Source organism: Panthera uncia, chromosome E1, assembly GCF_023721935.1.
Source record: "Panthera uncia isolate 11264 chromosome E1, Puncia_PCG_1.0, whole genome shotgun sequence".
Classification (NCBI taxonomy): domain Eukaryota; kingdom Metazoa; phylum Chordata; class Mammalia; order Carnivora; family Felidae; genus Panthera; species Panthera uncia.
This window is the reverse complement of record NC_064814.1, coordinates 16,402,415-16,413,656: the sequence shown is the minus strand read 5'-3', so window position 1 is coordinate 16,413,656 and position 11,242 is coordinate 16,402,415. Positions and strand designations below refer to the sequence as shown.

General features: G+C 38.8%; 1 protein-coding gene across 6 annotated transcripts in view; it reads right to left on the bottom strand.

Annotated features, from left to right (window-relative positions):
• TANC2 (tetratricopeptide repeat, ankyrin repeat and coiled-coil containing 2) overlaps positions 1-11,242 on the bottom strand; it is a 362,078-nt gene that overhangs the window by 89,913 nt on the left and 260,923 nt on the right. For all 6 annotated transcript variants that reach the window (XM_049636313.1, XM_049636314.1, XM_049636315.1 and 3 more), the window contains 2 exons: positions 10,211-10,492; positions 5,678-5,811 (listed from right to left, as the gene is read on the bottom strand). In XM_049636313.1, the coding sequence (XP_049492270.1) occupies positions 5,678-5,811; positions 10,211-10,492 (416 nt within the window). The remainder of the gene's footprint in view (positions 1-5,677; positions 5,812-10,210; positions 10,493-11,242) is intronic.

Sequence of the window (11,242 nt, the reverse complement as noted above, 5' to 3'; positions counted from 1 at the left end):
CCTCATCAAAGGCCCTAATCAAATGACTGAGTGGCAGGAAATCTGTCCGGTTTGCGTTACAAGTCCCAGGCCTTCACTCTCCAAAGACCATTTTCCACTTTAAAGAAATGAATAATCTGTGACAGGACTAAGATAATCTCATATAAAGAAAAGACAGCTCTATGTGGAATTCATTTGGACATAAACATCTGATTTGCATAATGACTGGCATTTGTATCATTTAAATTCTAATGCTGCAAGTGCTCTCCCTCAGGTCTGCTCTCATACTCTTACTCCCTGTCTTCTTTTCATCACTTTTTGAATCTCCTCATCCCCACCTGATTTCTTGCTCAGCGCATCGCTTCCAACACGTTAGTGTGGCTTCCAAGATTTCCAGGGACCAGGAGGTTCAGTATGAATAATGACCTTCTCTTCCCTTTCCCTGTCCCCCAACTCTAATCCTCACTCAGGCTGGAAGCTAAGAATAGCTCCCAGACTTGGGTTCTGCCTCAGTAATTTTCCAGCTCAGAGCTCTTTTTTTTTTTTTTTTTTTTTTGGCAGTAAGAGTTTTATTTACTTTTTAACTTTTTATTTTGAACTAATTTTAGACTTTCAGAAATGTTGCAAAAGTAGTACACAGAATTTCCGTATATCCCTCACCCAGCTTCTCTTTTTATTAATATCTTACATAACCAAAGAATGATTATTAGAGCTAGGAAATAACACTGGCATAGTATTGTTAAGTAAAGGCATTATTCAGATTTTACTAGTTTTCCACTAATGTCCTTTTTCTGCAACAAGATTCTATCCAGGACCCTGTACTGCATTTATTGTTGCTATTTCTCCTCAGACTCCTGTAGTCTGTAAGAGCTCTTTGGTATTTGTCTTCATGACCTTGACACTTTCGAAGAGTAGTGACCAGTTATTCTGGTGAATGTCAATCTGAGTTTGTCTGATGCCTTCCTCATAATCCAACTGAGATTTTTGGGCAAGAATACCACAAAAACAATGTTGTGTCCTTCTCATGGATCATATCATGGGGTCATGATGTTAACATGTCTTGTCACTGGTGATGCCGACCTTCATCACCTTGGTTAAGGTAAAGATTTCTGCCAGATTTCTGTACTATAAAGTTACTCTCTCTCCCTTCGTAGTTAATAAATATCTTGGGGGAGACACTTTGAAACAATGCAAATCCTGTTTCTCCTCAAACTTTTGCCCACTAACTTTAGTATCCATCAGTGGATCTTGTCTGTAACAATTATCACGTGGTGTTTGCCTAACAGTGATTTTCTATTTCCTTCTTTCCTTCTACATTTATTATTGGAATTCTACTGGAATAAAGAGCTGTCCCTTCTCTCTCATCTATTTACTTGAGTGATTTAATATATATGGACTTATTTTATTCCATTGGTTATACCCAATACTGTATTTATTTTGTTGCTCACTTTGGTCTGGCTTTGGACATTAGGATCTCCTTCGGGTTGGTGTCTGGGCTCTTTCAAGAAGCACCCCCCCCCCCATCTTTTTAAAAGCACTTCCTTGCTTTCTGGTGTCAGAAGATGCTCCAGGCTCATCTTGTATTTACCCTGCCCCAGACCTGGCATCATCTAACCTCTTCAGAGCCCTGTTTCTTTTACTGGAGAATGATGTTAGAAAACAAGATCTGAATTAGTTAGGTGTGCATATTGCTACTGAAGTGACTGATTTGGGGCCCTCTCAGTGGAGAGAGCTAGGAAATGCATGTAATATATTAACTCACATATGAAGATTTATCTATATTGCTGTATCTCTCTCTATATATATCTATAGAAATATCTATAGATATATATATTAAAAATTGTGAGTATATACTAATACCTCAGATTTCAATTCAGTATCACCTGGCTCTCTTTAGATTTCCTTTTCTTCATCTGTTAACTTCTTTCTCCAACAATGAGAAACCTGGTCTTGCTATTTACAATACATTTATTTATTCAATCATTTCTAATAAATACATGAAGGATTTTCAAAACTGTGAGCCATACTCCTGTGAGAAAACATTTATTAACTAGAATATAGCATTTATGCACAGTTCTTTTTTGTCTTTAGCCTTACGGTATTCAGTCAAGATGTTACCTTCCAAACTTATTTAAGTTCTTTTCTCCTCTGCCTTCTTCAGTGTGGTCATGTTATTTATGTGAAATACAGTTGGGTGTATTTGTGAGTGTTTGCATTACACTTTGGGCTCCCCAGCCCCCACATACTGGTTATTTTTAATTATTTTTTGGGTAAGTGAAACATTACCATGTTTCTAAGAGTCACAGCTATACGAAAAGATATATTCAGAGAAGTGTCACTTACTCTTCATGCCTGTACCCCATTCTCATTACCCATTTCTTTCTACTCTCCTTCTTTCCTACCCATCTGCTTTAGGTAACCAGTATCTTTTCTTTCCGGTTTATCCTTCCTACATTTCTTTTGGACAAATAAGCAGGTACACATGTATTTTTTTATATCCCCTTCTTTATTATATGAAAGTTAGCATCCCATCAACACTCCTTTGTACTTTCCTCCCCACCTAACAGTACATCCTGAAAATACCAATGGTAATTACTGATACACAAGAATTGGCACTAAGAACTTTGTCAAATCAAGAGGTTTTTCAAGAACACTTTTAACTCACATATATTAGCTTACCTTATCAAAATACTAATTGATTTCAAAATCTTATTGAAAAGGTTTCTGCTTACTGGCTTGTTATAGCGAGAGGCAAGACTGCTGGCTTCTGCTCTAGGCTACTAAGAACAAATTGTATACTTGAAATGTAACACATGGCACAATTACCAGGATAATATTTAATTTTAATCTAAGGTGCGATTTCTTGTACAAAATTTACTATAAACTTAAAAATATCCCATCTCTAGGTGCAAAAAGGTGCATTCATATTTTGCTTAAGGAAGAAATAATCATGAAATTTAAATTATGTTCTTTGAGTAAGTGTAAACAATCACTAATTTCCTATTTACAATATTTAACATTTTCCAAATCTTGAACATAAACATTAATTTTAATTTAAAGGGCCATTTCGTATACAATGTTTAATATAAATTTAAAAATATCCCATCTATAGGCACAAAAATGATTTATTTATACAGTATTTTGCTTAAGATAGACACAAGCATGGAATTTAAAATGAGATCACCTCTTAAGTAAGTGTAGTCACTAATTTCCTGCTAACAATATGTAACATTTTCTGAATATTGAACATAAACGTCTTGAGATTCTTTCTCTTGATGAGAGAGAGACTAAGAAGTGACAACAATCCCTGAGCTCTTTTCAGCACTCGTCACGATCTGACATATTACATGTTTGTTTGCTGGCTTTTCCCACCGCGAGAACGTGGGCCATGTAACAGCAGGGATTGTTGTCTGTTCTGTTCACCACCTTAACTTCAGGCTTGTATTAGAGTCATTCCACACATCAATTCTAAGTGAGTATGTGAGTGACTAATGATGGAAGGACTTCAGCATTCAGTGTACAGTATTTCCAAGGTGACATTTATTTAGATTCTTTTAAAGAAGAGGCTGGAACTAGTTTATACAAACTATTTAGAAAAAAAAAAACGATCTTTTTTTAAAGTTGCACTGAGTTAGCAATGAATATGAGGGAAATCTCAGACTGTTTTCAGAAGGCCCACTGATAAGTGGAGACACTTAAAAATGCAGTTGGGGGAAATGTGCTGTTTTGGGCTCTGGGTGGACTGGATTTCCATGAAGAAGTTAGAACTTTATGGTATTGCAGATGACTCTCTGTTCCTCATTAGTAATTAACCATGCCAAGAAATTTCTTTAAATATTGGAGACAGACATTTTAAACTCTTGTTCTTCTCTTGAAAATCCTCAAAAATATGGAGAATAAGGAAGAGAAATGCGAACTCCACCTATAGGGATATCTATCTATGACCTCAGCTTATAACATATAAGGATGGAAAGTGGATATAGGCTTCATAAATGACTTAACAAATAGAATTAGGTGAAACAAATGCCTGCTGGAAGTAATAACAACAGGACTAAACCAAAGCAGCTGTAAAACCTCAGAAAAGCATGAGGTTGGAAGCACCAGGTCCTGTGCAAGAGGGGGGTGAGGAAGGGAACTGAAAATACAGAAATTATTTGAAGTTTATACAAGGTTTATACTAGATGCTAACAGAATAAATGGAAAAAAGACCCAAGAAAAAAGTTGATAAAAAAGAAGTCCCTAAAAGTTTCTGGAGAGAAAAACAGGTATAAAGAACTAGGAATAAGAATAATTATTTAGTAATAAAATTATTAGAAGCTCAAGACAATGGAGCAATGCCTTCACAATTCTGAGGGAAAATTATTTTTAACCTAGAATTATGTTGTGTCAAATAAAGAGTAATGTATGAGAATGGAATAAAGATACTTTTAGAAACATTAAGTTTCAAAAACTTACCTCCTGTGCATTCTTTCTTAGGAAGCCACTGGTGGACGTGTTCCACCAAAATGAGGAATAAAATCAAGAAAGATGATGATGTGGGAGCAAACACAGAAGAGAAGTAATGGGAATTTCCAGGATAACAACTAGCCTCGAGAACATCCTAGGTCCAGCCTGAGCTGAGATGGACGTCTCAGGGGAAATGACACTGATGTGTAAACTTGTACCAAGAGGCTTTTTACAAAGTTATTAAGGATTATGGATTATAGCGATAGGTTTAAAAAAGAATAAGCCAATTTAATTTAATTTAATTTAATTTAGTTTAATTTAATTTGTAAGTAGGCTACATACACAATGTGGGGCTTGAATTCATGACCCCAAGCAAGAGTTACATGCTCTTCTGACTGAGCCAGCTAGGCGCCTCCCCCACCACAGCAAGAATAAGCAAATTTTAAAATGAGGCATTTCAAATCCCAGGAAAAACAAAATTGCTCAGGAAGGACATATTATCCTTGGTTCCACAGTGAACCATATGCGCACAGTACTAATACTGAAGATATTATAATGTGGATTCTGACAAAAATCATGATATAACCATACTGAAATGGTGGAGGGAGGAAGGAAAATGAAAGATGTAAAAGTCTCAACATCCTTAACAAGCAGCAACAGATAACATATAAAAATGATGAAAAAAGTTATAGCAGTATATGAATATTATTTAGAAACAGTGGAGGTAAAGATCAGAAGAACAGCCCTATGAGTTGAAAGTGGTGCCTTTGGGGAGAGGGTGGGGTGAGGAGGGGAAAAGAATTGCTGGGTTTTATTATAAGTCTTTGAGTATTATTTAATTTTCAAAAATCATGCATATGTTACTTTGATTAAAATAGAAATTTAAAACTCAAACACCTAAAAAATATTATGGACAGTATAGTATGGCAGGAAGAGTTTTGAATAGGAGTGAAAATAAAAAACTGCTGAGTGCTAATACTGTGATCTTGGGAAAATCATATAACTTCTTCGAGTCTCGACTTCCTTATCTATTCATTATGGGACTCTGGTTATTTCTGAGGGCCTTTCAAACAAAAAGGCTCTGATTCCATAATAACAAAGCATTTTTCTAGGAGCTGGAAGAGAAAATTTTCCCCAGGGTCTCATGGTATAGCTGTATACATTTTGTCCACTTTGCCAAGGGTCCCCCTACCTTTGCCCCTTGGGGTTACAATGGAGCTGGCATGTCTGCACCCTGGGAGCCCTACTGTACCTGTGAGGCTAGTCTCCGCATGGCCTCCTCCTGCCGCCTGCGCATTTCTGGGGTCCCTGGGCAGCTTCCACTGGGGATGGACGAGTGGGCTGAGGGTGGCTGTGTGAGTGGCAGCTCTCTGTTGGCGTCCACATCTGGATTAAAAAGATGAGATGTTTGCATGAGATAATCATAAAACCCTGAATTAAAGGAAGATTGGTTAAACTCCATTTGTTCTATTATCCAGCAATTCTACTCCTAGGTATGGACCCAAGAGAAATAAAAACTTATATCCACACAAAACTTGTACACAGATGTTCAAAGAAGCAAGATTCATAATAGTGCAAAAGTGAAAACAACCCAAATGTCTACCGATGAACAGTTAAAATATGGAATATCCATACAATGGAACAGTACTTGATGATAAAATGAAACGAGATACCAATACATGCTACAATATGGATAACCCTTGAAAATATTATACTCAAAGAAGTCAGTTACAAAAGACCATATATTGTATGACTCTTTATATGAAATTCCCAGAATAGGGAGATCCGTAGGAACAAAAAACAAATCAGTGGTTATGTAGGGGTAGAGGCAGGCAGTTAAGGGGAGAATAGAGATTGATCACTAATGGGCATTTCTTTTAGGGAGGACAAAAGTGTTCTAACATTAGATTATGGTGACAGCTGTACAACTCTGTGAATATACTAAAAAGCACTGAGTTGAACAATTTAAATGGGTGAACTGTGTGGTATGTGAATTACAGCTTAATAAAACTGTTTTTAAAAAATTCCACTTGTTCATGTTACTTAGGAAATGTCTTATCTCCACTAGGAATTACAGACTATATACATGACTACAGACCACAGTACAAATGGGTACACCAAAATAAGGGGATTGTTGATGGTCAAGAGCCACTGGAAAGGAGGAGGAATAGGGGAAGGGAGTCCTCACTGAACTCCTCACCCGAGGACTGAATGGAGACTTCTTCTGTCTGCTGGGAGAGTAAATGCTCTGGTCATTGGAGCCAAGTTCAGAATAACTGGAGGAGGGTACGAGTGGGTGGCAGCAGTGGAAAAAGACTGAAAATGTGTGAGTGGAGGTGAAGCGCAGTGACTGTCGATGCATCATTTCTGTGGCTCACTCCTTCTCCCCACTGCATTCCCCTTTATCTGATATTTGATTTTGGGGGCAATTATTGCCCAAATGCCCTCTGGCTTCTCGCTACTGCCTTTTGGAGATGGCCTCCTTTTTTTCTGAGTATCTTAACTCTCTGGTATTCGGGGAACAGGAGAAATAAGTTAACAGGTAGGCAGCAGTCGATGGGCAGCAGCAAAACAGACCACTGACATGAGCAGAGCAGGGAGGGTGGGGTGACTTACTGAACAGCTGTTTGGGCGGTTGGCAGCTGTTGGCAAATGTCAAATCCAAATAATAACTATACTGACTCTTAGTGATGGGGAAAGATAGTCTTGTATTAGAGCTTTCCTGACTACTGTACTGAGTATACTTGTAGTTAACGTAATAATGCCTAAATTACACAACGGGTCTATTTTTACAAAATGTTTTTGTTCTTCGTGTGTATGTACTAGGGGGTGGCTGATGACGATGGTGGTGGAGCCTGACGGGGGAGTCAGGTTTGGGAAGGGGTGTAGGCGGAAAGCAGATGACAGGCTAGTGCCTGCCTTGACAGCTTTTCTGTACCTTCCCAGGGAAATGACAAGGAGGGGGTGGGCTGGGGGCTGAGTGTCTGTGGGGGAAGGACGGAGCCAGGCAATGTGGTACCGCAGGCTACACTGCTCACGTCTTCCACAGCAGTGCTGCTCAGTGTGGAGGAGACAGGGGTAGAAGAGAGAAGACAGATGATGCAGAGATGGGAGCGCCAAAGATTTTCTACCTTGTTTTCATTATTTCTACAACTGTATCATTGGTATCACCGACACAGGGTTAGGAAAGCCAATGGAAATTCAAATAAACCTATCTAAGCTTGATGTAAATTAAACTGTGAAAAGTTAAGCCAATTCTCTATACAGACATCATTCTTAGTCATTAATGAAAGAAATTCTGCTACTGTCAGTCAAATTCCCAGTGCTGGCTTACATAATAACATATTAATGCCAAAAAACAGCTTGCACTTTATCAGTCACTTATTCTTGACCCTTCTTAAGGGCTAGTGGCTCTGTTAAGATGGCAGAGGTAGAATGTAGTTTGGTCACTGACAGATTACAACAAAAATTATTATGTACAAGGCAACTGCTAGTTCTGTGAAATTCTGATAAATATATAACCACATATTCTTTCTCCTTTGACACGGTTTTCAAGTTCTGAAAGTTAACTATCAGGCAAAAAGGAAAAAGAGGGGGGTCTGGGTGGCTCACTTGGTTGACCATCTGATTCTTGATTTTGGCTCAGGTCATGATCCCAGGGTTGTGGGATCGAGCTCTGCGTCAGGCTCCACACTGAATGTGGAGGCTGCTTAAGATTTTCTCTTCCCCTTTGCCCCTTTACCCCACTTGTGTGTCCTCTTTCTCTGTCTCTCTCAAATTAAGAAAAAAAAAAAGAAGAAAAAAAAAAGGAAAGTTAACTATCAGGCCAAATCTATAGTCACAACAAATGGACATTTATCTCAAGAACTGGAGTGTCCTGGTATTTTTAGAGTGTCTCTGGAGATAAGAGGCAATGGATGTTAGAGAATAACTTAATGAACTACCTTTATAGAACCTCTGCTTTGGGGAGCACATGAACTGTTTTCTATTAACTCCTGCTTTCCCAGGCTTAGTTGGGAGGGACTCCCAGATACCTTTGCTTTCCGAGAAAGCAGCTCTTCTTGCCCTTGGGATTTACAGGATTCTACCATTACGTTATCTCAACAGTGATATATAGAGGAGTCAGAGAGATTATTAGCTATCTGGTTTTCTTTCTGACATACTCAAAGAGTTAAAGAGTCTTGGAGTACTCAGATAAAATGTAGTCTGGTGTGATATTTAAGTGCTCAAAGGAAAACACTGGAATAGGTTGGAAAGTTAATTTCAACCACTTTTCAATTTCAAGAAGATATGTTTTTAGAATCACAGAATTTTAACACAGGAACAAATCTTAAAGATCACTTAGTCCCACTTCTTCATTTTACAGATGAGAAAACAGATCTAAAAATTTCAATTAAAATTCTCAAGGTTACAGAGTATATATAGTCAATGGAGTGCTGGGGCTCAAAATCTGAGCTCTTGACTCTCATGACACAATGCCAATCTACCTGAGAAAAGCTTCACGTAGAAACTAAGCATGACATTGCTTGTGAAAAAGGAATTCTTCCATACCAATTCTTACCAGACCCTGGTAAACAGGGTCTCTTGATTCAACCAGTTTTCTCTGTACACACTAGTCCTTCTTCTCCATGTGAGATCTCTATTAGTTAACCAGAGACAATGTGCCCACTTAACGACACAAGACTGTCAATTAATTTCATTAGGAAGCCAGAATGTCTGGAGGGTGCTCAGTGAGCTCTTATTGAGTTTCTAGCATGTGTTAGACACTGTAACTACTATAATCTCAAGTTTCTAGTGGTGGCTGTCTGAAAACTTATGGTGAGCTAGATTAATGATTTGGACTAGCAGAGCAATAGTTTCTGGTTTTGTTTTCTCATAACTAACAGAAACCAAGTAGACTGGTTCTATACATATAGAGTATAGGAAGAACATTTTCCTCTTGTCTCCTTTATTCAGGTGAGTTTCTCCATTAAGGAGAGGCAGGACAGCAAAGTGGATAAGGGAATGGCTTCTGAAACCAGACTGCTTAGGCTCAAATACTTGTTTCACCATTTACTGGCTATGAAACCTGGGAGGTCTACTTAACCTCTTTGAGCCTCAGATCACTTATCTGTGACATGATGATAATAGGAACTACCTCTCTGAGTTGATAAGAGGATTGGATGAATTAATATTTGTTAAGCTCTTAGACAGTGCCTGGTGCTAAGGACCACCTAAGTATTTTAGAAATAAACAAACAAGATCCTGGTGGTGATCATTAAGCTGTGCCTGGCCTGGGATGAAAGGAGCATGAATACATACGTGATCTGAGCATCCTTTCACAAGGAAGCAGGAGAAACCCTTCAAGGACACAATGAAGTTTAAGCCCAAGCAGTGCAATACTGACATCAAGAGCAAGGAATTGAATGCTGAAAGCAGACTGTGCTGGCATGTAACAAGAAGACATGGGCACAGGCTGAGCAAAAGCTGACAGTGATGGAGGCAAATGCCTCTTAGAAGCAATTGCTACAGTCATTATCCAAAGGACAGACTAGCCAGACTGCCAGAGGGGAAGACTCATAAATTTATTCCCACAGAAAGGTTTTCTCAGTCACACTTAGCTGACCGCTAGATATGTGGGTTAAATGTAAACAGAGTATTACATTCTTTCTCTCAACTCTGAATTAATGGTCCTCACATGCAAGTTAGGTTTTGCAGATCAGAAAATAAAAGGATGTAAGACTTAATCTATCAGAAAAACTTTCAGAGCAACGAAGCAGGGAGTTATTTAAAAAGGAATACGTACGTTTGGGGGAGGCGTGTGGGCTGTCTGAGGCGATCTGTCTCATCCGTGTTCCGTGGCAGCTGAGGGCCACCAGTCTGGAGATGATGGCAGTTTTGCCGAACCCAATGTTTCCCACAATCACTACTCCTTGGTTCACGCTGGCATTTGAACTTTGAAGTTGAGCATCTATTTCGTGGAAAACCCAATCCCGGCCAACAAACACTGACTCTGTAGTGATGCTGGGCACTTCAAAGAGCAGAGGCTTCAGGGAGATATCTGGAGGCCTATAAGGTGCAAAATGAACTGGAAGGAACAATAAGAGGACACAGAACTTAGGCCAAACTGTCATCATTGAAAGAAATACAGAAGAAAAGCAGCATGGTTTAGGAGACTATTAGTTCTAGTACAACGCTATTCTGGGTTACTCAGCAAATAATGCAACTCAATTTTGGTTCTACACAGATAAGCGAGAGCAGGTGATCTAGGGCCATGGGATACTCTAGTTGGCAGAAAACAAACACAGTTAAAATGACAATGGTTTATGGAACAGTCAGAAAGTCGGGGTGAGATTCAAAATTATTAAACAGTGGGGATGGCCCAGCACCAGCAGTCAGAATGGATGCCAAAGTAGTACAGAAACAGAGTCCTTAAGGCTTCTTGCTATGCCTGGAGACAACCTTTTAGTTGTTGGGTTGTGGAGAGATGTAGGGTTGGAGTCGGGGGGGGGGGGGGGGGATACAGACTGTGGTGGAGCATCCAGGTGGCTTAAAGCATCAGCTTTTTACCAACCAGTAAGGATGTATTTCAATATTTAACAACTAATAGGACCATATCAGTACATATCAGTCCTGCAGAAAGCAATGCAAAGACCATGTGTCTGTTTTTTAAAAAGATACCAGTGAAAAATAGCAATTCCTTTAAGTTCACGATGATAGTTTTCTTTTTAATTTAGTAGATATATTAGTATAAGCAGAGCCCATAAAAGCTCTGATAGTTTAAAAAGTCTTCAACATGTTTGGCAGTCAAGGAAGCAGAAACCAAACTCTGACCTCA